General features: G+C 44.4%; 1 protein-coding gene across 2 annotated transcripts in view; it reads right to left on the bottom strand.

Moving 5' to 3' along the window:
* CLPX (caseinolytic mitochondrial matrix peptidase chaperone subunit X) overlaps positions 1–27,613 on the bottom strand; it is a 417,306-nt gene that overhangs the window by 155,274 nt on the left and 234,419 nt on the right. For both annotated transcript variants that reach the window (XM_069625088.1, XM_069625087.1), the window contains one exon: positions 19,370–19,546. In XM_069625088.1, the coding sequence (XP_069481189.1) occupies positions 19,370–19,546 (177 nt within the window). The remainder of the gene's footprint in view (positions 1–19,369; positions 19,547–27,613) is intronic.

Here is a 27,613-nt window from a genome sequence, read left to right as displayed (position 1 = left end):
CAGTGCACTGCCAGGTACCCTCTCTGTTCATCCCCTCTAGCGTATTTAGTCTCCTGGAGGAACATCATGTCAAAGACGGCTCCACGAAACTCCCTAGCCACCAAGGACCTTTTCGTGGGCGAGTTCATCGCCTTGACATTCAATGTCCCCACCCTCAGGTGACGCCCCCCCCAGCCTGCATCACCAGAAAATACAACCATTCTGCTATTCCCCAACACATGGGTCCCCTTTGCTCTCCGGGCATCCTGTATGCATAAATCCACATCCCAACAACCGAAAACCACATCTTTGAGAAGACCCGTAACCTAACACCCACCCTGGTGACCCCTCACCCCCCCTAGTAATCCAAAAGGGCACCTGATGCCTCCTGGATGACATCACCAGGTTTGAGGTTGGACCAGCAGCTGGAACCAATTCCCCTCCGGACCCAAGCCTAAAACACCTCATTACCTTTGAGCCCACCCCCCCGCCTAACCCCCAACCAAACTGACCCGCAACTTTCCAGGTTACAGCCGGCCTCCGCCACCAGCAAATACCCCTTTCAAGCAAACCACTTTAACATAAACCAATAGAGGTCCGTCTGATCATACAGCACCACCTTACACTGCATAAGAGACCTCCCAGGTCATATCTTCTCCACAGCTGCTTTTTCTGTTGCGAATCAAGTATCTGCCATATGCAATGTATTCAGCTTCCTAGATTTCCTGGATCCCCGCAACAGTCTTTTTTTGGGTCCCTTAATAAGCAACTTCCCGTCTCCCTCCACCTTTTCTCCCTGGTTCTTCGGCTTCTCCCACCAACTTCCCCGTGACCCTCCTAATGTTTTCCTCCATCATCTTCAAAAGGAGTTGGAGAACGGGAACCCCCATAAGTACCTCACTTTCTCATTGAGCCACTTTCAGGGGCAAGCACATCCTCCTCTCTGTAAGGGTCAAGGAGTACAAATCTTGGAAGATCGCTACTCTGGACGTGCCGTACATGACCGGGCCTCTCTGTTTCGCTTTCTCAAGGATTTTCATTTTGTTGGAGTAGTTGTGAAACCGGGCAAGGACTGACTTCAGACCTGCTACCGCCCCACCCTCTCTGTGAATTCTCCCGATATTAGCTTCGTCGATGTCATCCTCAAAAACCTGTTTTGTGACTTTGCGAAGTGTTCTCCTCAGATCTAGCTCCCTTTCACCCTCCTCATCCGGGATTCCGAAAAGCCTTAGGTTGTTCCGCCTTTCTAAATTGTCCATTTTCATTTTGACCTCTTTCTCACGTCGTTCCATTTCAGACATCCACATGTCCATTTGTGTCTCTAGGGTGGCGAGGGAGGATTGGTTGTGCTCGACTTCCTCCAGCCTCTCCTCCATTTTGTCTATTCTTTCTGTGATTTTATCATCTCTACTTCCGATGTCCGCCCTCAAATCCAGTTTTCTTCCATCAATGCCGTGACACCTTTTTTAGTAGCTACAGATTCCTCTGGGGCAGTGACCGTATTGGTTTTTGCTGGGGTTCCAGCTCCAGGGCGACCCAATGTATATTTGTAGGCAGCCAACTTCAGTTTCGCCTCCATGCGCCCCTTCCTGCTATTCCATATGGTCTCCCCTTGGACGCTCCCCCGCCCATTCACAGTGGGCGATGGTGGCTGGTGCTCTCTTTGCGTCTTTCCCCTGAAATTACCTTCAACAAGATGTTGCTCCTATTCGCAGAACGGGAGGCAGACACGCCCCGGAGTCGGGAGTACTCAACTCCCTGTTCCGACTTCGCATGACCTCTTCCACCTCCATTCTCCAATAGAGCGCCCCAGCTATGGGGGAGCAGGGGGGAGGGGGTGTTTCCTCCTGTGGCCTGCTACTAAATGACAGTGATCCGTTCCCTCATGTGGGGTACCAGTGTTGGGATCCCTGATACATCATGCTTATTCCTTTTGGCCACTGGGTCCCTCCCGTCACCCGCTCAAGGCCCCCACAAGTGCTGCGGCTATCGTCTACTTTTTCTGGTCGGGGGCCCTGCCCCAAGCAGCTAGGGCTACGCCTCTGCGCCAAGAAGCTCCTCTGTGAGGGAATCTGCTGTGGGCCCTCTTGTGAGCTTCACCCTCTCACTAGGAAGCAGTGGCGCAGACTAGCCCACTATTCCCCTGCCTGCTTCGGGGTCTGGATCAGCTGCTCCATCATCCTAGGTTGGCATTACCCCCGGAGTGTGTTCAGGCTTTGATCCCATCCTCCACCGCTGGCCAACCTTGTGCTCTGGACGCCACAGGGGCCAGCAGTGTCTTCCTGGGGCCCCCTGTGTACTCGGGACACTCTCCTAACCCTTTGTGGGGACCTCCCCAAGCAGGTCGGCTCCTCCTGGCCTCGTCAACGTGGGCCACTTCACTGGGCGTGCGGGGGGGGGGCTCAACACCACCTCCAATGGCCTCACACGAGGGACTAGGAGGGTGTGGGGGGGGGGGGGTACAGACTCCCCAGGACCGACTTCTTCACTCATCCGGTCACGTGAGGGTGCCGACAAAGAGCCTGCGGGCCGCATCCCTCCTCCACACGGTTCTCTGGGCAGGTTTCTCGCTTTAGCCGCTGTGTAAAGCAACTGGCGATTCACGGGTAATCTGTGGCCGATTTCGGCCATTTTTCCTGCTGCGGGTGCAGTGGAGGTTCACCAGACCTCACATCCAGGTTGTGGGGCAAGGAGGGCCATAGAAGTGGGGGCTCAAACCACTTTACAGGCCCAAAGTATGGGAGGATCACGATGAGGTGCAGAACATTAGCGTGCCCCCTGGTGGCCTCCAGGCTTTCTATTTGATCTGTTTTTTCTGAGTCCTGTACGGTCAGCGGACTTTACCAGATTGCACCTGAAAATTGCTGCAGTTAGTGTCTTTGACATCCAAGTTCACACAGATCGTACAAGGTGCACCTCTTGTTCTCTGCATTTCCCTTCTGCTAGGGTGCAGCAGTCTCGCCCAGACAGTCTGGCTGCACGAGTTAGCCAACTGCTCGCTCTCCCCTTGCTACCCCTCAGGAACCTCCGGCAGTCCCTTTTATGCACTTCTCAATAGGACTGGTCTCCTCCCTCTCGGCCCCTCGACCCCCAAAGGCTTTTGAAGTTTGAATCAGGAAATCTGTCATTTGCCATTCATGAGCCGTTCATTAAACTAAGGTTTGCAATGCCCATTTAGATCGGGGTCTTGCTTGCACCCAATAAGGTTCTGCAAGAAGTTAAAGCATGGCACAGTCATCTGTGCCATCTTCAAATTGTTAGTAATGCAAAACACGACATGTGGTTTTGCATCCTCCTGTGTTTGGCAGCTGCAACGTCAACCAAAACTTCTGAATTGCTGTGTGGGTAGCCTTCAAGCTCCAGCTTCTCACACAGGTAATTGAAGTTTGCGACTGTGGGCTCTGCAAAGACTGTAGAGCCGAGGTCCCAGGATGACGTATCCTAATCCCCCAGAGTGTTTGAGAAGGGTTCGGCTTCACAACATATTTGACAAATGTTGCCTAAGGCTGCGGAAGGCTACTGAATTGGTGTGTGGTCAGTTTCTGCATTGAAATTCGAAGGTGTAAACAAAGGTTCAGGTTCATGCATTATCAAGGGCGATGTATGATTTCTGGGGCTTGAGTCTCTCCAGATTGCATACAGTGTCCTGGTTTACTGGAAAACGTCAATTGGCCCAACAGTGGAAAGAAAAACAGCATGTAGAGGTTGTCTCTCAGATAATATGCTTTGGAATTCTGTCTTTTCTTCGCAAAAGTAAGTTAAAACGAAATTTTATTTTTGATTTGAAAGCAACAGCATAAGGATTGGATAAGGAATTAAATGTTTACTTTCGAAATCTGTGAAGCACACAAAAAAATGTTGACTTGATACATTTCAGCAGCAACACAGCATAGTCTCTGCCATTTCTATTTAAATCTGGAAATGTTGTGGCTGTCCTCACACGTGGAACAGATAATTAAATATTTTTTAATCTAGAGATGCCTGCATGCCATTAGGCGCAGCTTAGTTCCAAATATTTTGAGGTCAATTAAGCTTCAGGTTTTGAAAACTGTCACCAAGTTGGATTCAAAGAGAAATTTAAATGAATCCACTTCAAAGTGGGATTTATAATTTGCTCCCTCAAATCTTTGCCTCACCCTATCCCCTTCTCTAGCAAGGAAGCAAATACTCATGAACCAGGAGCAATATTAACTCCTCAACATAACAATTACCTGCATTGCACATCTTTGCATTGTACACTGCTTTCCCATTTCCCTAAGAGTACCCTTGGCTGCTAGGCACTCGAGAAAAACAGTTGTTTTTCCACATCCCCTAACACCCTGCTTCACATCCTCCCTTCCCAACACTTGCACCATAAATTCACCTCCACATCCCTACCCCACACTTCCAGACCCGCTGTGATATTAATCAATTCCAGCTATGTGAAGCCCATGATTAAGGGTGAATAGTGCAACTTCCTTCACACAATGTCATTGTGCAACCCTTTATTCCCAGCATGTATAAAGTCCCTAACCTAGATTACAAAAGGGATGTGAAATGCTGCAGGACCTCACAGGAGAGGGCCAGTCATTAACCAACATGGTATACCACCACAATACTTTGATGTTTCAGAAACTCCATGGTGTGCCTCTAGTTATGTAATGCTGTGTCAAGGGTTTATAAAGAGTGCAGGCATCCGCCCAAATGGAATCTTGGCGCTAAAGAAACCAACAAAAGCAGAGATTAACCTCAGAAGACAGTATTCAGAAAAGAAAGTTACTTACCTGTAACTCCTGTTCTCATATTCATGACCATGTGAATTCAAGCCAGACCCCATGCTAGAGAAAGTCAACTTCCTGATTTCCACAACCACTGTAAGTACACTTGCCCTTTTAGCATCTCGAAGTCCATGCCAGACACGCTCTACTGTGAGCACCGAAATCCACTATCACTAATGCTATTCACATCCCACCAGGATATTCCTTCTTAATCAGATACATCCCCGCTTGCTTAATGAAAAATCATCGGATGTGACAAGCTGACGCATGACATCGTTCTATCTTCAATGCATTCTCGAAGTGTGTATTCTATATTTTTCAAATCGCTTAAACTGTATTGGTACGCTGTGTCAAGCCCCTAAACACACCATCTGTATACTTACTTGCTCATTGTCATGTGGTACGAGTGTCCCAACGTACTCAACGGCCTATAACCTATAGCACGGCACACCATTAGTACATCTCCTAGTAGCCCACGGCCTCCTGAGCAACGATTACACCCATAGCTTCGTTCACAGCTGGTCAGCTCGCTCTTTTATCATGACCATACCTGCTGCATGCTTACTACTTGTCCAAACAAGTAATTAGCCTATATGTTGCCTGTATACCTGACACTGCTAGCCTATAAATCTGATCTGACCAGGTCTACTTACCTGCGTTATGTTTAATGCTTGTCAGCAATCAGACTGTGGCCATCTGTATGTATTCTGCCTACTACGTTAGAAAATCTGCACTATCCTAGATGTTCGGGCTGTTCCACCTTCACTGCTAGCAAATTTGAACTAACCTACTCTAGGAGCTTGTGTTATATTACCACTATTAGCAAATTGAACTAGCCTATCCTTGCAGACTGTGTTGCATTACCACTATTAGCAAATCGACTAGCCTATCCTTGCAGACTGTGTTGCATTACCACCATTAGCAAATTGAACTAGCCTATCCTTGCAGACTGTGTTGCATTACCACCATTAGCAAATTGAACTAGCCTATCCTTGCAGACTGTGTTGCATTACCATTATTAGCAAATTCGACTAGCCTATCCTTGCAGACTGTGTTGCATTACCACTATTAGCAAATTGAACTAGCCTATCCTTGCAGACTGTGTTGCATTACCATTATTAGCAAATTCGACTAGCCTATCCTTGCAGACTGTGTTGCATTACCACTATTAGCAAATTGAACTAGCCTATCCTTGCAGACTGTGTTGCATTAGCAAATCGACTAGCCTATCCTTGCAGACTGTGTTGCATTACCACTATTAGCAAATTGAACTAGCCTATCCTTGCAGACTGTGTTGCATTAGCAAATCGACTAGCCTATCCTTGCAGACTGTGTTGCATTACCACTATTAGCAAATTGAACTAGCCTATCCTTGCAGACTGTGTTGCATTACCACTATTAGCAAATTGAACTAGCCTATCCTTGCAGACTGTGTTGCATTACCATTATTAGCAAATTGAACTAGCCTATCCTTGCAGACTGTGTTGCATTACCACTATTAGCAAATTGAACTAGCCTATCCTTGCAGACTGTGTTGCATTAGCAAATCGACTAGCCTATCCTTGCAGACTGTGTTGCATTACCACTATTAGCAAATTGAACTAGCCTATCCTTGCAGACTGTTGCATTACCATTATTAGCAAATTCGACTAGCCTATCCTTGCAGACTGTGTTGCATTACCACTATTAGCAAATTGAACTAGCCTATCCTTGCAGACTGTGTTGCATTACCATTATTAGCAAATTCGACTAGCCTATCCTTGCAGACTGTGTTGCATTACCACTATTAGCAAATTGAACTAGCCTATCCTTGCAGACTGTGTTGCATTACCACTATTAGCAAATTGAACTAGCCTATCCTTGCAGACTGTGTTGCATTACCATTATTAGCAAATTGAACTAGCCTATCCTTGCAGACTGTGTTGCATTACCATTATTAGCAAATTGAACTAGCCTATCCTTGCAGACTGTGTTGCATTACCACTATTAGCAAATTGAACTAGCCTATCCTTGCAGACTGTGTTGCATTACCATTATTAGCAAATTCGACTAGCCTATCCTTGCAGACTGTGTTGCATTACCACTATTAGCAAATTGAACTAGCCTATCCTTGCAGACTGTGTTGCATTAGCAAATCGACTAGCCTATCCTTGCAGTCTGTGTTGCATTACCACTATTAGCAAATTGAACTAGCCTATCCTTGCAGACCGTGTTGCATTACCACTATTAGCAAATTGAACTAGCCTATCCTTGCAGACTGTTGCATTACCACTATTAGCAAATTGAACTAGCCTATCCTTGCAGACTGTGTTGCATTAGCAAATCGACTAGCCTATCCTTGCAGTCTGTGTTGCATTACCACTATTAGCAAATTGAACTAGCCTATCCTTGCAGACCGTGTTGCATTACCACTATTAGCAAATTGAACTAGCCTATCCTTGCAGACTGTTGCATTACCACTATTAGCAAATTGAACTAGCCTATCCTTGCAGACTGTGTTGCATTACCATTATTAGCAAATTGAACTAGCCTATCCTTGCAGACTGTGTTGCATTACCACCATTAGCAAATTGAACTAGCCTATCCTTGCAGACCGTGTTGCATTACCACTATTAGCAAATTGAACTAGCCTATCCTTGCAGACTGTTGCATTACCACTATTAGCAAATTGAACTAGCCTATCCTTGCAGACTGTGTTGCATTACCACTATTAGCAAATCGACTAGCCTATCCTTGCAGACTGTGTTGCATTACCACTATTAGCAAATTGAACTAGCCTATCCTTGCAGACTGTGTTGCATTACCACTATTAGCAAATCGACTAGCCTATCCTTGCAGACTGTGTTGCATTACCACTATTAGCAAATTGAACTAGCCTATCCTTGCAGACCGTGTTGCATTACCACTATTAGCAAATTGAACTAGCCTATCCTTGCAGACTGTTGCATTACCACTATTAGCAAATTGAACTAGCCTATCCTTGCAGACTGTGTTGCATTACCACTATTAGCAAATTGAACTAGCCTATCCTTGCAGACTGTGTTGCATTACCATTATTAGCAAATTGAACTAGCCTATCCTTGCAGACTGTGTTGCATTACCACTATTAGCAAATCGACTAGCCTATCCTTGCAGACTGTGTTGCATTACCACCATTAGCAAATTGAACTAGCCTATCCTTGCAGACTGTGTTGCATTACCACTATTAGCAAATTGAACTAGCCTATCCTTGCAGACTGTGTTGCATTACCACTATTAGCAAATTGAACTAGCCTATCCTTGCAGACTGTGTTGCATTACCACTATTAGCAAATTCGACTAGCCTATCCTTGCAGACTGTGTTGCATTACCATTATTAGCAAATTGAACTAGCCTATCCTTGCAGACTGTGTTGCATTACCACTATTAGCAAATTGAACTAGCCTATCCTTGCAGACTGTGTTGCATTACCACTATTAGCAAATCGACTAGCCTATCCTTGCAGACTGTGTTGCATTACCACTATTAGCAAATTGAACTAGCCTATCCTTGCAGACCGTGTTGCATTACCACTATTAGCAAATTGAACTAGCCTATCCTTGCAGACTGTGTTGCATTACCACTATTAGCAAATTGAACTAGCCTATCCTTGCAGACTGTGTTGCATTACCATTATTAGCAAATTGAACTAGCCTATCCTTGCAGACTGTGTTGCATTACCACTATTAGCAAATCGACTAGCCTATCCTTGCAGACTGTGTTGCATTACCACCATTAGCAAATTGAACTAGCCTATCCTTGCAGACTGTGTTGCATTACCACTATTAGCAAATTGAACTAGCCTATCCTTGCAGACTGTGTTGCATTACCACTATTAGCAAATTGAACTAGCCTATCCTTGCAGACTGTGTTGCATTACCACTATTAGCAAATCAACTAGCCTATCCTTGCAGACTGTGTTGCATTACCACTATTAGCAAATTGAACTAGCCTATCCTTGCAGACCGTGTTGCATTACCACTATTAGCAAATTGAACTAGCCTATCCTTGCAGACTGTTGCACTACCATTATTAGCAAAGCACCTAATGCACTATGTTTGTGACTGGAATATACACAGTCCTGTTGCGAGCCATATTAGCTCTTAGCTCAATGTCAACTACCATAAGCCTACACACTAGTCTTGTTCCCGACTCCCCCCCCCCCAAAGAGTTAATATATTAGCACTCATGGAGGATACACCAACTCTACCAGTACCTTTAACCAGAATCAAAGCAAGCTTCATTCACCCAATGCCTGTACTCCAGGTCTACCTAAATAAAACACCATGCAGCACCACCGTGAGAAATCACAGACTCCATTCTAGACTACTGAAACTATTCGAACCACTCGCTAGATCAATGACCCCTACTAATGCCAGGAAAAAATGCCCTCTACCTTTACAACCCAACATAAAGATGAAGATAAACTCCTTCCCTCTCACACCACTGGCACCATTGAAGGAGAACCACCAGCAGAATACATACATACATCACTGCGCTACCTGTTGACGAAACAAACACCCAGATTCCACAAAAACTATTGTGAAATAATGTTCCACACCTTAAGGGAGCTTTAATAAACGCCCGATCTCTAGTGGCACATGCCTCAGAGATAGCTGACCTTATACAGGCTGAAAAGTTGGACTTTCTAGCCATTACCGAATCCTGGCTACATACCGCAGCCAGCCCAGCCCTCATGCTTCCAGTCCCCAACGACTACTCCATACTCAGAGCAGATAGAACTGAGGTGCGTGGAGGAGGCATAGTTCTTATAGCCAAGACCTCCCTCTTCATGAGACTACTCCAGTCACCTGTTGTCGAGTCATGCAAAGTCTTGACTGTTAAACTACCCACAGCCAGATCCCAAACACCAACTATCAATCTAATATACAGACCCCCAGGCCCCATTGGATCCTTGGAGGACCTAACCTCCATTTTTTTTCCGACAATCTAAAAAACTCCTCGCAAGTTCTCTTGGTAGGGGACTTTAACCTGGGATTTAGTGAACCTAAAGATCAGCATGCATCCATAATTGCTGACTCTCTCAAAGAACTAGACCTCACTCAAAGAGTTTATTTTCCCACTCATAACAAAGGAAGAACTCTTGATTGGGTGGCAGACTAATTGCAATGCGTCCATCACATCCATCACCCCTCAGTTTTGGACAGACCACTACCTCCTAGTATTCCCACTAGCAACTAAAACGATTACAATGAAAAAAAATCCCTTAGTCCCACCCACAGCTACAAGGAACAAAGAATATTACTGCAGAAAAACTACTACCTCTAATAATGGCAAAACATTTTTTACTAGAGTCCACTGATCCTACCATCCTAGTCAAGGAATACAACAAAATAATGTCAGAAGCTTTAGACTCCATTGCGCCACTAAAAATGAGAAAAAGTAAACCCAAAAAGCACCTGAACACATGGTTCACACCCCACCTCAAAACCCTAAGAAAAGAAAAAAGAATTTGTGAAACCATATGGAGACAACTATCCACCGAGGACAATAGATCTATACTTCGTAATATTTCCTCCTAATACAAAAAAGAAATACTTCTTGCCAAACAAGATATCTATAATAAAAGAATTCTACCGGCCAACTCAAGTATAAAATGACCTTTCCGTTACCCTAAAGGAACTCTAAAAACTGATCACTGTGCTGGATAGCTGCACAAAGAACAAAAACTGGTGTATCAATATTCAAAACGCTCCCGCCAATAAAGTAGCAACACTACAGGACAGGATTGCTAAGAAAAAAGCCAAACTCCCTAATGAGTCTCTCCAACCTAGTACCACTACTCCTTCACACAAACCTAGACACCAAGTTTTCTAAAGTTTCAATCCTTGAGGTTGAGAAAGTTATCCTTGCTCTCAAATTGCCACCGAGACAATTGCCTAGCCCAAGTCGTTAAAGATCTAGAGTTCTATCTCCATTCACGTCAAAACTAATCAACGCCTCATTCTACTCTGGCACTATACCCAATAACCTTAAGGAGTCCTGGGTACTCCCTCTCCTCAAAAAGCAATCACTCGATCCAACAATACCCACCGACCGATCACTACAGTACCCTTCCTGCTTAAAATACTAGATAGAGTAGCATACATCCAAATGTATGAAGTACTTAAAACAGAACCAACTATTAGGAGTCTGTCAATCGGGCTTTAGGCCCCAACACGGGACCGAAACAGCCCTGATGGACCTGAAAGCACAAATCGATGCACTCAAAGACAGTGGCAAAACTGCTCTGCTACTACTACTCGATCTCTCGGCTCCATTCGATTTGGTAGACCATAAAATCCCCTGTAACCACCTGAACTGTGCTGTGCACTTCTCGCAAGAGGCCATAGGTTGGATTAAATCATTTCTGAATAACAGGAATATGCGAGTCTTCTCACCCTCTGCATCTGCCGATCCTATTCCCATCAACCTGTGGAGTGCCGCAGGGCTCCTGTGTCTCTCCTACATTGTACAACATATTCACTAAGCCCCTTCGATGATCTAGACGATCTTGGTATCACCTAAACGAACTACGCAGATGATATCATAATCTCCTGTAAGAATCTGGGTAAGGATTTGGCCTTGGTGAATAGATTGTACCTCATCATCCAGGCATGGATGGCTGCCCATGGTCTATGCCTGAATGATAAAACTGAGCTCATCATCCTTGGCACCACTATAAACCTTAACAAACTGGGACATACATACTCTACCTTTGACATCGATGGCAACACCATTAAAGTAGCCAAATAGGTTAAAACATTAGGATTCCATCTAGATGGCGCCCTCACCTTTACCAAACAGGTAAACACCATGACCTCTGCCACCGCCACTTGCAAGTTAATTAGAGCGGCTATGCCGTTCCTCTCTACAAGCAGTTGCACTACCCTGGCCAGAGCTCTGATTGTATCGAAATGTGATTACTGCAACTCTCTATACCTGGTGGCCAACAAGTATAACACCAATAAAATTCAGATTCTCCAAAATAACACCCTGAGAGCAGCACTAGGTATATCAAACAACTGGCTCATCACCAACGACATAATTCTCATAAAAACTGCCTCCTTAACAGATAAGTGTCTCAACAACACAGCCCCACGATCTCTCACAGAAAGCTATCCAATCGGCCCACCAGAACAGCCAACTCAAACTGCCTGATCGTTCCAAGAGTTAAACTCTCCAAAGTGGGAGGGTGCAGATTCCCAGTTTAAGCAGTGGAACTCTTTACCCCCTTCTCTGAGAGCCAACCAAACTTACCTGCACTTTAGACACATTATCGCCTGGATCAAAGAAAAGGACTGCTAAATACGCACACTTGCTTGCGGGCTCATCCCTGCATTGTATATAGTTCTGCTTATAACCTCTTACTATCAGCCTGCTCTAGCCTGCCTGTAAATAACAGCTAACATTACTTTTCACTGTACTGAACATGCCTTTTGAATTTTGTCATTTGGTTTTTGTATATATCTGTACAGCCATGTAACCCAAGCTGAAAAAGGTCTTGTTCTCCCACTCAGATACCCTCGGGTCTGGCGCGCATTATAAACAAACAAGACTTCACCATAGCATATAGCATGGGGAAGAGCATTCACAGTTTGTGAAGAAACAACCCCCAAGAGTCTCGAAAACAGGGAACTTGGATATGGAGGGACTCCATGGAGCAGAGAGTATGACCAGGAAAATAGACAGAATATTGATAGCAAATGTTCCCCTCCGCACAGGTAAAAATCCTGATAACCCAAGCATAAAGACTTGAATTGAATACGCTTGGAAATAAGGATCCAGCAAAATTTACGAAGGACTGGGGAAATACGAGTTATAAAAGGAGTAAGAGTGTCAACTCTGGCGGCATGGTTCTGAAGCATCTGCAAACAATGGGTTAAGTACGTAGGTTGGGCGAGAGAGTGAACTGCAGTAATCAGCAGAACTCATCACCAGAGTGGCCACCACAGAGGTATGAAACTGGAAGAAAGAACATTTTTCGGAGCATCTTAAGCTTATAGTAGCCAGCTTAACAAATTGCAGCCACCTGAGCTTCACTAGAGAGGCAAGCAGAGATCTTAATACCAAGATCCCGAACAGTGGTAGCAGGGGAGGGGACCAAGATATGAGACGAGTCTGTGCGTCAGGCTCAAAGGGGTATCCACACCCACCCCCCTAACCATGGAAGCCGATTGGAGTATGATCCCTCTCACCTTGGTTGGCACTGCATTTAATTTCGTACTTCAAGGTTACCACGAGGCAGCCAATTGGCGTCTTGGGGTTAGGGAGAGGTTGTGGATAGGTAGGGGGAAAGAGGGACACAAAGAGGGTTAGGATAACAATGGATAGGCAGGGGGAATATAAGGAAAGTCTTGAAATGTTTCACACACAAATGAATCAACAAGGTATGACCCAAACACTCCCCCAATTAGTGCCTAAAACAAAGCTGAACCTGTATTCTCTGACAATCTCATACACTCCAGCACATACACTCTTAACTGGATGGTCTCATTTCCCACCCTTTCCTCCTGTCCCGAATTTCCCCAATTCACCTGAAATGAAACATGATAAAAAACATGAAAAATGGTATGAGACACACATTCTTGACAATTGAACACATGAACCAATGATGGTTGCAAACACGTATTCATGAGTCCGAGCGATAGTCACCAGCCAGGGAATTGCTCACTGCAGAATTCCCTTCATTTCCTTTGAAACACCAGCTGCTTCCCAGCACGCTAGTTTAACATTATATTCATGTTATGAACAATTTCCTAGTACTTGAAACACACCGTTTGCCTCACAGCATTTAAGTAACAGGTTCCCTCTGTGGATATGGTTACTGGTGAAAAGAGTACTTCTCTTAGGCACAAGAACCCTCCTGCAGCATCCCCGAGCGTTCAGATTCCAGCAAGGATTCCTCCGTAATGATGGGACACACCGAACGCATGCTCCCCAATTCTCACACTGCCACACCCGTGGTATCTGTCACACACACACACACACACGTTTGCAGGTCTAATGACGCCACACTGCCAAGGCTTGTTAGAAAAGCCATGAGGACTACATACACATACGGACTGCCTGTAGCCCCACACACCCTTATATTGTGAGTGGATGGCCCTGACCAGAGGTTGAATATAGATATAATTCACCGGCTAGAGTATGGGGGAGAGTACCAGACTGCAGACATGCAGGATACTCTTTTTCCCTGCGCCCGACATCCATCATTGGATTTATGTGAAGTGCGCCTTTAATTCTTCAAGTTCGCGTTGGATCAAGCCTTCATTTGCATTTTCTATGGCCTTTAATGGCTTTTTAAAAGAGGGACCACTAAAGCATGTCTAGGTTCAGTAGGAATTATACCAGTTGAGCAAGAACGGTTAATGGCCTAGGTAACAATAGGAGCCAAGTCAGAAATGACATCTTTAATGACACTCCGAGGGATAGAATATAACTGAGATGCAGATTTCAATCTGCGTGTGGCCTGTATAATATCCCCCACCAAAAATTGGGGAAATCAGGACCAAGAATGCATGTACAGCTGGTACGGCATCTAAAGTAAATCTGCCAGTTTGAAGTCCAGAAGAAACTATTTTCACCAAGTATATCAATGGTTCTTTGGAAAAAAAAATAGAAAGGAGTCACATAAGATCTGGCATGGAATAGGCATTGACTTATGAGATGGCCCAGAAGATGGAGAACAAACAAGATTGAAAAGTTCCCTAGGCTGCTTAAGGGCTATTTCACCTTGGCACGAATATAAATTAAGTTTAGCTAACCTGGTAGAAGAGTATTAGTAATCTGGCAAAATAAGGTTTTATCAGCCAAAGAATAGTTTCCCATCATTGTCTTTTGGCTTGCTTGCGCTTCATGTGCAGTAGCTTCAAATCCTTGGTGAACCAGGGTTTTGAGGGACGAGGCTGCTGTTTACAGCTTAGAAATGGAGCCAAGCTGGGACAGAGTAAGAGCAGATAAATCACTTATGTAGGGATGTAAATGAAGAGGCAATGGCAGCAGATACATCAGTGGCTTCAATATCCCATCATTTACCATCATAAGAGAGGCTTTTTGTGATTTGAAACATGGAAGTCCGATCCTTGCAGAAGGAGGAATAGCAAAGTGATCAATCTAACGGACCTGAAAAACCAGAGAGACCAATGTGATGTGCTCAGTAGAAAAATACATTTAAAGAGTATTACGCAACTTATTTGTTGGTTCATTTATCAAATGAGTCAATCCAGTATCAGCCATAGCAACCAGAAAGTGAGAGATAAATTGGATGGCCGGGTCATTAAATTTTAAATTAAAATCAACAACCACAAGATTGGAGAATCTAATTTTCAGGTCGGCAACCAACTCAACAAACAAATTAGCTAAAAAGGAATAAGATGGATGGTAATAAATAATTACAAAGTAATAAGTCACTAAGGTAGAAAAATGTAATCAAACTAACAAAGCTTCTATCTTCAGCACATGGCTAAGAGAAAGAGCAGAAGCAGATAAAAGAAGATAGCAAGGTATTGTAAACCGTGTGCTAAGTTATCAGTAATGGGCAACTCTGCCAGACCTAATTTACCAGTCTTCCTAAGGTAAGGAGGAAAGATGGTATCAATAAGAGCCAGATTTAAAAGCGGCACAGAGAGCAGGAGAACTTGTGTGCATCTGTCATGATCCACTGCCAGTCCGCGCCACAAACGGCCACAGACAGTCTCAACTTTGGTGTGATTTCGGCATGCAAGAAGCACTCATCCTCTGCGCTTCCAGTCAGCAGAAGCCCTATACATGCCCATAGTATCATAGGAGCCAATCGAAATGTACTTAGTAAATCGGCAAAAAGGAAAGACTTCAGTCAGTCGGTGAGTGCCATTATGAAAACAACTGATGTAACCGCCACCCGGGAATAAGCACTGATGCATTTGAAGTCCAGGCACAGAAAGAGGCTACACAGAACAGAAGCAAAACAATAAATTATGAACTAAACAATTATTAAATTAACAGATTAAAGAAAATAAAGGGAGCAGGGAAAATAGGCTTCCAGTCACAGGAGTAACCCGTTGCTGTAAAAGAAACCAAGTATAAATACATAAAATGAACAAAGAGAAACAGAACAGTGTCAAAAAGGAAGACAGCGGGTGACCACTGTACCTGCTGGATAAAAGAAACAGCTCTCCAAGTAACCCTTAAGCTCTCCAGGTAACACTTAAGCAGGACAACAACTCTGAACTCACACAGAATGGTGGTTCAGAACCTTTTCTTATTTCCTTTTTTATTCAATCCATGAACAGTAGCAAAGTACAATATAACTTATAAATACAGGCACACAATGGCAACAACTCGGAGTGAGTCTGAATTCTGCTTGTTTACCCCAACATACATTCCCTTTCTGCATCTTGATTACAGGCTGCTAGCTGCAGTGTTCATTTTTGAGTCTGAGGTCCCAGGGCTGTATCGCTTAAGGGATGGAAACAGTTTTCCTAAAACAATTAACAAGAAATCGGACAACAGTAGAAGTGTCCGATACCCAAAATAAACAAACTCGGGTGCGTTGCTGCAGCCTGCCAATAGATCTGGTCAGAAGGACTAAGTGATGGGACCCATTACCTGCCTTCCCGAGTTAACTGGCTGGATGATTGAGCTCCATCTTGTGCTCTGTCCAGAGCGAGGCCTGCCACTGAGGTACTGCTCCCACCGCAGCTTCTGCCCCGATCCCCTGCACCCTCCTGAGATGCTTGCCTCAAAATCTCAGGTAACGTGGCATATCTTGCCCTCATTTTCCTCCCCTCTAAAGGGTCCTCGCCATGGGCGTTCATATCAAAAGGGCAGTCTAAGGGCACTGCTTCCAATCTCTGTTGGTGCCTGTGAGCACAGGGCACACCTGAACATCTTTCCCCTTCAGTGCTACCTTTTCCTTCTCCATTGTGAGCTTGCCCAAATCATGACACTTCTTCCTTCCCCCCTTTACCCTTTTTTTCCACAATCTCTTCTCTCGCATTCTGGTGTCCTCTTTTACTCATCAACAGGACTTCCTCCGTCCCCATAAATCACTATCCTAGGACATACTCTCCTTTCCCTTTGTAAGGGTGTCAAAGAAGGAAGCTGACACAAAGGTGGCATGTTGGTGGCACTAGACTTATTGGACCCTCATTATCCCCATCATCTACGAGTGCTTCGCCTGCCTCAAAGTAATACTAAAGTACCTGTCAGAATGTCAATCAAAATCGCAGTCCAACATCTTGTCACAAGCTACTTCTGTCCCTTACACTAAGACCAATATAATCCGACAGCAAGTTTCTTCCACAGGAGAAAGATTACCTTTCTTATGGGATTCGAGTGGTGTTCAAAAGAACGTCTTACAAAAAGTTTGCCAGGGAGAATTACTCCCTTTCCCTGGCTTGCGAGTTCCACAAAATCTTTGCACAACTCTAGGTTCTGGAGCAGGAGAATGACTCCCTTCCCCTGGCGTCTTTTGAATTTGTCCCATGGGGTTTTGTGTCATCCCCAAGAGAAAGACTCCCTCCTCCTGATATTTAAAAAGTTATTTTTCATGTCTTTCAACACACTGTTTTTCCACTCTCTCTCTGTACCAGCAAAGTCCCAAACCCTTCTCTGCTGGTCAATGGACTTATCTTTGCCACTCTGGTGAGAAAGTTCTGATTGGATGCTCAGTTCTTTTTGTTGGGGTCTGGGGATCAGTGGACTTCTTAATGCCACTGTGACGAGGAAGTTCTCCTCGGAAGCTCGGTTCACTTTTCCAGTGTCCAGTAGCTGTTTAGTTACTACTGGGATGAGGGAGATCCTTCCCAGATGTACTCTACACAGTTCTGTTTCCCAAAAATCCTATTGCTGCCACTGAGGTAAGGAAAATTATGTTCTGTCCCTCTCAGTCTACCCCGTATCCCACCTGGGTCTCGCGTGCCTCCCTTTACCTTCACATGGGATGCGAAACATCACTGGTCCTTCCCGGGATGGGGGTTCCTTGTCTGTGGCTTCCTCTGCTCTTCTCATCCGCTTCAACATTCCTGGTGCACTTTTGCGGTCCTCCACTCCTTACGGTCTTGGCTTCACTCTGGGATTCAACGGTCCACCTTGTTGCAATCTCGCCACTGCTTCTTCCCTTCGGCCTCGCAGTTCGGTCTTCTTCCCTCAGACCTACATGGACTCTCACAGCCTGCCGCCGGCATCCCCTGCACAGCTTTTCTCCCAGCCTTCACCCAGAGTTCGAAGCCTTCAGACTCGAGCGGGCTCCGGGCTTCCATGCGATCGGACTCCCCCGAGACCTCTTAACATTTTTTCTCCAGGACACTGCCCCGGCACAGCTTCAACACTGTCAGATAATATCTCTGGAATTTTTTATGCATCTGGTAAGCCACCTCGCGGCAGTACTAGAGTTGGTTACTTCTCATGGTTGCTGTGTTCTTCCTCCTCTTAGTATGTTCTGTTCTGCCAATATTCAATGTGCTACAAAAATACATGGGGCTTGCTCTCGATGTAATGGCTTGGTATAAAAAGGGGGGCTAGGGAATGTTAGGGAGTGACGTGGCTCAACGGGCTGTACCCTAGGTGATCGTCCTTGTCCCCAGAGGGATAGTCCCTCCCAAGAGGTTCTCCTGCATTAAACCACCCCCTAGGGGGACTATTGGGTAGCAGCCATACGGGAAAGGGCTCCCCCCCTGGGGAGAAGTGACAAAATCTTGTGAATCATCACACCTTCAAGTCTCTGAAACGGTCTGATCCTACTAACCCCCCCCCCAAAACCCCATGCCACCTCTGTCCCCTTCCGCTCCATCTATTATCTCAATGAGGCTCTGGAACGCTCCGTGACCAAAGCAAGTCTAGGAAACCTCAGAGCAGTGACATGTGGAGGGGAGACAAAGAGTAACAGAGACAATCCACTGTAGAATAGGAAACCCTGCATCCTCCCTTAGACATTATTGAACTCAGTCATAGACAGAAGTCCATCCAGCACATGAATGTCCCAGCTTCCAGTTGTGGGGGAGAGGGCCACGCCCCACTGATGCAGGTGCACTATGCTTCCCTTGGGCATCCCTAGAAGGTGACGTCTGGAAGCCATTTTGTGGACGTGCATTTGAATGGGAGCAATGTAAAAGCAGCCTCGATGGAGGGAGCTGCTGCCATGCTTCGGTTCCCCCTCAAAAGGTCAATAACTCCAGTGTCAACTGTACCTGGGTTAAGGCCCAACACCCTCCAGGGGACGCCTGAAGGAGAAGCAAGCCAGCCCAAGCACCTGACCCGATCCCCAGATCACCAACCTGGTAGTAGTCTGTAGGACAATTACACAAACATTTCCTCATTAGATCAATGATCTTAACCCCACAAGCACAGAGTCCCCTCTACTAATGTGATTGAACCTACAACAGCCCCTTCTGCTAGGATGGGACGTGGGGGGACAGGTCACAATTTCAATAGAAGCAGGCATCATCTAGCACATCTAAGGAACTAGGCGCTTGAAAAATTCATCCCATCACTGGTGAATCAACATCAACGAGGAGAGGGAGAAAGAATCACAGATGGCCCATATGGGGGGGGGGGGGGGGGGGGGGGGGGGGGTCAGGCCCCATCAGACTATTCATGTATAACATTTAAGTGTACATTTGACAGTTACTAACCAGACCCAGTTGGTCCAAGCAGCAGAATGTTGCTCTTTTCAAGTCGGATGTCGTCATTATTGGAATCCAGCACTTCCCCACCACGTTTCTCCTGAGGTACCTGTTGGTTCACTTGTTGTTGCATGGATGCACCCAAAGCATTACCATGTGGGCTGATCCCAGCAATCTGAAGCAACTCTAAAACCAGGTGAAAGAAAGAAAAAAAATTATCTTAGCAAATTTTAACAAAGTCCAGAAGTAGTTCCTGGACAGGTGCTCAATCTAAAGTTTCAACTATTGAAAAAGAGTATACAAGAAGTTTGCAAAGATAGTTCCTCTTCCGGCAGTACACAGTACACTATTTTCAGCACCCTCTTTGCTGCAAACATGTGTCAGTGGTAAGATGCGCTCATCTTTTGTAAAGCCTGCATTGTGGCATGGAAAAACAACTGGTCAATAGTCCAAGCCAGTGGAGGAAATATGGGGCTCAAAGGAAGAAGGGTATTGGGCAAGAGGGAGCTGTGTTTGAGAAAGAGGGCAAGGGACATACAACATCCTATCAAACAACCTACTCAGTCTGATAATGCAAATATGGATATAGCCTACAAAATATTGGTCTTTGGATGAAGAGTTTGAAATTGAGGGGTGCAGGGAGCTATTTAGCTCCTGCTTGTAGCCTAGAAGAACATGGTAAGTATGGCACCAACAGTTACCAGGAGCTACCTTTAGCTCCCCATACCAACTGATGGCAAACAAACTATGGTAACTTAACTCTGCATTCAAGACAATCTACAAATAAGCATTAGGATACATCTGTGCCATTTAAAACATAATGGGTCTTAAAAAAGAAGCATGTATGTTAATCTTGCATCTTCTATTGGTTAGATTTGTGAAACACCATGTACTAGCTCCTGGTACCCCAGTGGTAGCTCCTGCTCACTGGTTAATGCTGGATATCTTGAAGCTGCTTCTAGCTCCTCGTTATCTGATCTTTTCGACCCCTGTGGATGCACGAATAGCCAACTTTACATCAATCTGACTCAAGATTCAGGTCGTCCAGTAATACTTGCAGCTCATCATGCATAAAAGGTTGGTCAAAGCAGAACGAAGAACAAGATCCTGCTGGTGGGCTACATCAACCAATCAGCCATCTCATTTGCATTACCAGACACCAATGGCCAACCCCTTCCCTTGCTTGTTAGCAAGGTTTATAATCAGGAAATGGTCTTTCCCCATCACACATCAGGTAAAAGCAATTTCCAAAGAGTATTCCACCATCTTTAATCACTTCTGGTGTCCTTTCTTATTTCAAACTCACAACAAAATCGCTGTTAATCCTAGTGGCGATATACTTCTTGGCTCAAACCACTCCAATGCAATTTCCATCTTGCACACACCCCAATCTATGTTCCAAAGTGTCCAGAATGTGCAGAGAGGTGCATATTAGGCCTTCAGTCACATGACCATATTAGGTCTGCACACAAGATCTTTGCACAGGTGACAAGAAACACCCACTTAAAGGATCAAATGTAAGACATTTATCTGGCAGATGCCAACATGTGCAGTGCCTACTGTGGTGAACCAGAAGAAGGACTCACACTACGAAGGGGTAATGATTCAAGAGTGATTATTCAAAATGAAAGAAAAATGCCTAACTGGCCATACTGATATGAGGGAAATGTCCTACCTACGACAGACTTCCTAAGTTTTGTTTTAGAAGTCCAAAGGAAATAGTCCAGAGTTCAAATCCTAGTTAACTTGCCCTACCACTTTAGAACATCCAACTAAAAGAAAAAAGGCCTCTGTCTTAAGGATTGGAACTTATCCATCACAAACAGATGTGTCAAGGGGGATAACCCTGCCTAGTCTATGTGAAAAAATTAGGTGTCCTCTTCTTGCATTGATTATCAGGCCCTCTCATATGATTTGTTTAGTATTTGCACATTATTCTCTGTACTTGAAACGTCTAGCAGTGACCATAATATGTTGAGTGCCAAGTTTCACTTGAGGATAGCTTCTGCTAGGAGAGTGGATTTGATTGATGACGCTTCTGGTACTTTCATTGCTAGCAAATTTTTAATGTTCGAGCTTTCAATGATAATTTTATTACATTTATTTGATTAATCTGGTTTGACGTGCAATTTCGCCACCTTATTGGTGCTGTGTTTTGAGAAATTCAGATGCAAACAGAACCAGTCTGCTCTCAAAAGCATCAATTGCCACAAGCAGAAGGTTCACTGTTGCAACGAGACTGTGCATGTGAAAGGATCTTTACTAAGAAGGATCAATAGGCATCTGAATACTGTCACCGTTTAGTAGCGAAAACTAAAACGACCCGTTTACTGAAACAGGGTGATAAAAATTGGCACAGAGTATTCAGATATCTTTTATAACAAAGATAGTGAACAGATGTTCCAGACTATCGTGCAATTTGAGACATCACTAAAGTACCATTGACACTCAATGTAACGCTATTTCAGAAGACATTTAGAAGGTGCACTTTTTGAGCCTATACCATCTGCCAGAGAAAAAGGGCATGAGCTAAATAATCATCATGGTCTGTAAAAATATAATTCGGAAACCTTGAAGATCAGATTGCCAAGCTATCTAATTCTGGAGCTCACAGCCCAAATGGGTTGTGTAATTATATTTTCAAAATTAATCTGCACTTATGTCAAGAGTGTTGGCAATTTTGTTTATTAACATCGTAAATAAGCAATCCATGAGTTCTTGGGAAGGTTCCAAAATCATTCCTATCCATAAACAGTAGACAGCCTCAATGCTTTCCACTATCGTACGATTGCTCCGATATACGCAGAGAGTAAAATCTTTGCTGAGTTGGATCTCCAGGAGCTGGAAGCTTGTGTGGCGAAGGGAGGTATATTAACAAAATACCAAACCTACATTAGGAAGGGAATGGGAACCTTGTTGAATAGTGTCATTATAAAGTCCCTTCAGGAAAAGTCCTAGGCAAAGGTTAGTTCTCCAATGTATTTAGCTTCAATCGACTTTTCCCAGGCATTTGACATGGTAAATAGGGTCTGCCTGTTCAATCTTAACCTGGGGAACCTTGGAGAATCTTCGGCAGCTTTTAGCTTTGCCCCTTCGAGACTAGTCAAAACTGTTATAGCATAGGCATTGCTAAAAGAGAACACATCTCTGAAGCCAGAAAACTAGCCCACTGGCTCCCAATAAAGGAAAGGATTGTATTCAAAGCCCTAACACTGACCCACAAGTGCATTCACTTCACTGCTCCAGCATACCTCTCTCAAAGGATCCACCCTGTCTCCACTACCAGGCCAACCAGATCACCGTACACCAACATGCTCTCTCTGCCACTAGTAAAAAGAGTAAAAGCGGGTGGATCCAGCTTCCCCTATCTCGCGCCCACTAACTGGAATGCCCTACCTCCCACTATCCGTGGTGAGGACTCCCTCACCACCTTCCGCAAAACACTGAAAACTACCCTCTTCACATAAGGACTGACACATCAGCACGAATACTTATCATATATGTTGTAATATACGACCAAATGCAATATTTGTAACAACCATATGATTTCCTGTACTATTCATAATGTGTCAACAATCGCTGTCATGTGTACCATGTAACTAAGTTATTGCAAGTAACAGCGCCTCAATGCCCCTGGGCTGCTTGCGCGCTATATAAATATAAACAAACAAACAAACAAACAAACAAATAGACGTATGCGGATGATGTGGTGTTGCTAGGCCACACTCCGTGCGGGTTACAATATCAGCTTGAGGTAATAGGTAATTATAATTATTCTTTTATAACACGCTGAAGACCAGAGATTGGTTTCTAATCGCAGGATAGGGTTTCAAACCTGTGTTGCGCTGCACTGTCTTGCTTCCAAGACAAACGTGCTGCCCCTGAGCTACTCCCCCCATCACCAGGTACATATGTTTAGTTAAATTATCTGAAAATCAATCGACTTAAAACTACTTTAATCAGATTTATCTCACGCCATAGAAAAGCATATGGCTATTCCTGGAAGGTTGCTCAAAACACCAATGTTCCATCATCTCAAACAAGATACGTGGGTTTTATAACTAAAGCACCAAGTCTCTACAAAATTGGTGGGCTAGACTAAAAGTCAAAGCTCTGCAACAGCCGAATTGAAGAGAATCAACCTGGTTTACTGTCACTTAACCGTAACCCCCTAATTGGTTTTTAGAAGGGGGAAATTATCCTTGCCCTTCTGTATGGACAGGCGATTTTCAAGACCTCTGCTTACATCAACTGGGATTCTGTGGAAGGGTTGATTTGGAAAAAAGTGCTCAATCTTCCTCCATCGCTACAGATAGCTGCATTGCGATACAAATGACGTTTGCCTTCACTGAGAGCATGCTTCGAAAGGAAGATCCTATCTTTCTACCAGCTTAAATCCCTACATTGGGATATCAAAGAAGGACTGAAGTTTTACCCCATTGTAATATTTCAAAAAGAAATACAGACAATCTAATTTAAAATTGAACAAACTGAGGCTCTACTCAAAACCCCTATGAAAGTGAAGACATTTCTTTTTCAAAATTTGGGCAGATACAATTACTGTAATGAGAAACCTAAAACTTCACACTAGCATCTCAATTTTGGATAAACCTCTAGGAGGCCGACCACGTTATTTAAGGATGCTGCCCAATGCCAGAGAGGGCAATTCTTACAGTTTAGGTTAAAGGTTATCCCAACCGGGCAGATCCAGTATATAAAAGGGATAAAACTAAGACTTGCTCAATTTTGATCATTATGTGACAAAAAGAAACGTATAACGTTCTTTGAAACACTCGTTATGTAAATGCATTGCTCTGCAGAATCTAAAAATAGAGACTTTTGGCGGAAGAGTTTATAATATTAACTTGCTCAATATCCTTGAATTTTGGTATATGTAGATCATACATTACTCACCGTAATCGTATTTCTGATGCGTGTATCTGCTTAGATTCACATGCTTTGCATAAGCCGACATCTAGTGCTGCGTGTAGAGTATTGCAGGACTTATTTTTGAAAGTCAAAAAGGGACTTTGACAGGGCGTGTCTGTAGTGCTATCCCTAGTGTGACGTGCGTATTACCCATGGTCCTTTACGTGTCGAAGTCCCTAAAATTGTGTTGATTCTGACATGAGGGAGCATAAAATGTTTGTGAGATCATCATAAGAAGTGTAAGGTATTTGATGTCTATGTACCTTCTACTCCCAAGAGGGGAGGGAGGGTGAGTATGTGAATCTAAGCAGATACAAGGATCAGAAATACAATTACAGTGAGTAATGTATGCCTTCTGAGGCTTGAGGAATTGCTTAATATCACATGCTTTGCATAGACTAGCTAGCAGTACCTGGAGAATATGGTGGGATGTCTGAAGGTACAGCAGCAAATACATGTTTTAATACTGCTCGTCCCACTTGTGAATCTTGTATTGGAATGAGGATCCATTTGCAATAAAAGCCAAGGTTGCCCCTGTGCCACGTGCAGGTTGTGCTCTGGGTCTGAAAAGGTAGAGTTTTATTAGAAAGGGAGTAGCAAATTTGAATGCATTTAACCATCCACTCTGAGATAGCCGACTTAAGAGACAGGATCCCCCCTTCTCTTCCAGTTGCTTTGGACACAAACAATTGATCAGTCTTTGGTCAGCTTTGTTGAGGTAATACATAACAGCCCTCCTAACATCCAATGTATGGAGGCTCTTTTCTGCCGAATTGGTTAGGTTTTTGAAGAAAGTTGGAAGTTCTATGGACTGGTTAACACAGAACTTCGAAATAAATTTAGGTGAAAAATGTGGGAGTGTTCTTAGCAACACTGTCTTTATGGATGGTAATAAAGTGATCTTGAACTGAGACTGCTTGAAATTCACTGACCCTTGTGATGGATTTAACTGCAAAATGCAGGTCTTGTAAGTGAGGTGTTTAAGACTGATTTTATGCAGTGGCTCAAAGGGGGGGGGGACCCATGAGCTTTTAAAGTACAACATTTAAATCCCATCCGGGAGTTGGGTTGTTTGTAGGTGGGTGGGTGTAACAAACCCCTTCCATGAATGCTTTAAACACTGGCCCTTTCCACCAAGCAAACTTTGTTTGAGAAGTGGTGTATGCAGATAGTGAAGCTAAGTGGACTTTATGAGAGTTGAAAGATAACCCTGTGTGCAAAACTTAAAGCAAATATAGAACAATGTGTGAAGTCGAGCAAGCAATAGGATTGAGGTCTCAGGTTTTGCACCAGATAAACCGTTTCCAATTATAGTAGCAATGTATGGTATTCGGTTTAAGTGCTTCCTTGAGCATGTCCCATACATCTTTGTGGTAAGTTTAGATGACCAAACTCTGACCTCAGGAGCTAGGTTCAGAGTTTGAGGGCATGGATTATATACTGTCCCCTGATGTTGGGATATCATGTTGAATGGGCACAGGAGTGTCACTGGTGAGCAAAGGGATACTGTGAGTAGATGAGTACCATGGTTGACCTGCCCACATTGGAGCCATCGGAATGATATTTATTTGTTCCTGCTGCATCTTGTGGATGATCTTGTGGTGAAGTGGTGTTGGAAAAAAAACATTAGCAAATATCCCTGACCAGTTCATCCACAGATTGTTCCCCTTTGGCTCCTGTTTGGGGTTACTTGGACACGTAATCTAGGCATTGTGCTTTGTGTTGTGTTGCAAATAGATCTGTCTGGTTGACCCCAGTTTAAGACAAGGTTGTGCAGAATGTCTGTGTACCTTCCATTCGTGTTCTGGTGGAAGCTGCAAGTCTCTGCTTAGGACAACAGCTAGACAGTTGTGTTCCCCTGAATGTATGGAGACAGGAGGAACAGGTTGCATTTTAGCACCCAATTCCCTATGTTCTGTGCTAGTCTGTAAAGACTTGTAGTGTGTTCCCCCTGGTTGTTTAGGTAAAACATGGCCGTTTTACTGCCTGTTAGGACTAGGACTGTTCTCCCTTGAATTAGGTGTTGAAAAGCTTGGAGGTCTTTGAACACTGCGAACAACTCTAAAAAGTTGATCTGTATCTTTGTGAGTGTTTGCATCCATTTTCTGTGAGCAGTGTGGTTGATGAGATGCGCTCCCCATCCTGACAGTGATGCGTCTGGTTTGAGTGGCAGGGGTGGTGAATGATTTCCCTTGCAGATGGTTCTCCTTTGTCCACCACAGCAGAGAATTAACTAGGTTTTGCAACCTTACTACTAGACCATTCAACTGACCGCTTGCTTGCGACCATTGTTTCACTAGCCAATCTTGCAGTGGGTGCATGCGCAGGCATGCATGAGGTACTAACTAAATGCAGGAGGCAATCATCCCTAATAGGCACATGGCTTTCCGTACTGTTATCCGATGACCGGCTACATAATGTGGCATTTGCGAAGGAACATTTGTTTTACCCTCTCATTCGAGGGGGAAGACGGAGGTGTCTTTCATCTGGATTTGTGCTTCAAAAAACTGTTCGTTTGACTGGGAACGAGACTTTATTTCTTCTCGTTGATTGAGGACCCTAGTTTGTAAAGTAGGTTGATTGTTTCTTGGGTGTTTTTATGACACTCTTGAAGTGTATCTCCTATTAGTCAGTCATCGAGATAAGGGTTCACTGGAATTGACTGTGCAGGTGAGCAACTGCCACTGCAAGTACTTTGGTGAATAGCCTTGATGCCGAGGATACGCCTATGGTAAGCAATTTGGTAGAACTGGTAATGAGTCGTGTGGCCTTTGAACCTGAGATTTTCTGTGAGCTGGCACCACTGAAACATCAAAGTATGCATCTTTAATTTCTAATGTTGCCATTATTTTAATAGTGGGATTACCTCCTGAAGTGTTGTCATTCAAAGCTTTTGTGGTTTGACATAAGTGTTTACTGGTCGATGGTCAACACTGGGTGCTCTAATTCTTCTTGAAAAATGTGTTTGTTCTTACAACATCTTGCACTGTTTTGGCTGAGGACAATGAACCTGCGCTGTTTTGGCTGAGGACAATGAACGCGCGCTGTTTTGGCTGAGGACAATGATGTTGGATAGAAACTATGTGGTGCCCTTTTGTCATGGTTGAGAGCACCGAATTGTCCTATGTGATCCCCTCCTATGCGTGGGCATAATGTGATATTCGACCCCCTACCAGGGTAACAAGGGAGGGAACTTGAACTGGGGCAGTCATTGTTTTTGTGCAGGGATGCCTTTTGAGGCTGCTGCCAGAGATCTGCTTCTACCTCGCCTAAGCCCTCCGTGATAAGTGGGCTGTAAGGGAGTATATCATTGCATAGGACTTG

This window comes from Ambystoma mexicanum, chromosome 11 (assembly GCF_040938575.1).
Source record: "Ambystoma mexicanum isolate Mex_15411 chromosome 11, UKY_AmexF1_1, whole genome shotgun sequence".
Lineage (NCBI taxonomy): Eukaryota > Metazoa > Chordata > Amphibia > Caudata > Ambystomatidae > Ambystoma > Ambystoma mexicanum.
This window is presented reverse-complemented; position numbering and strand designations above follow the sequence as displayed.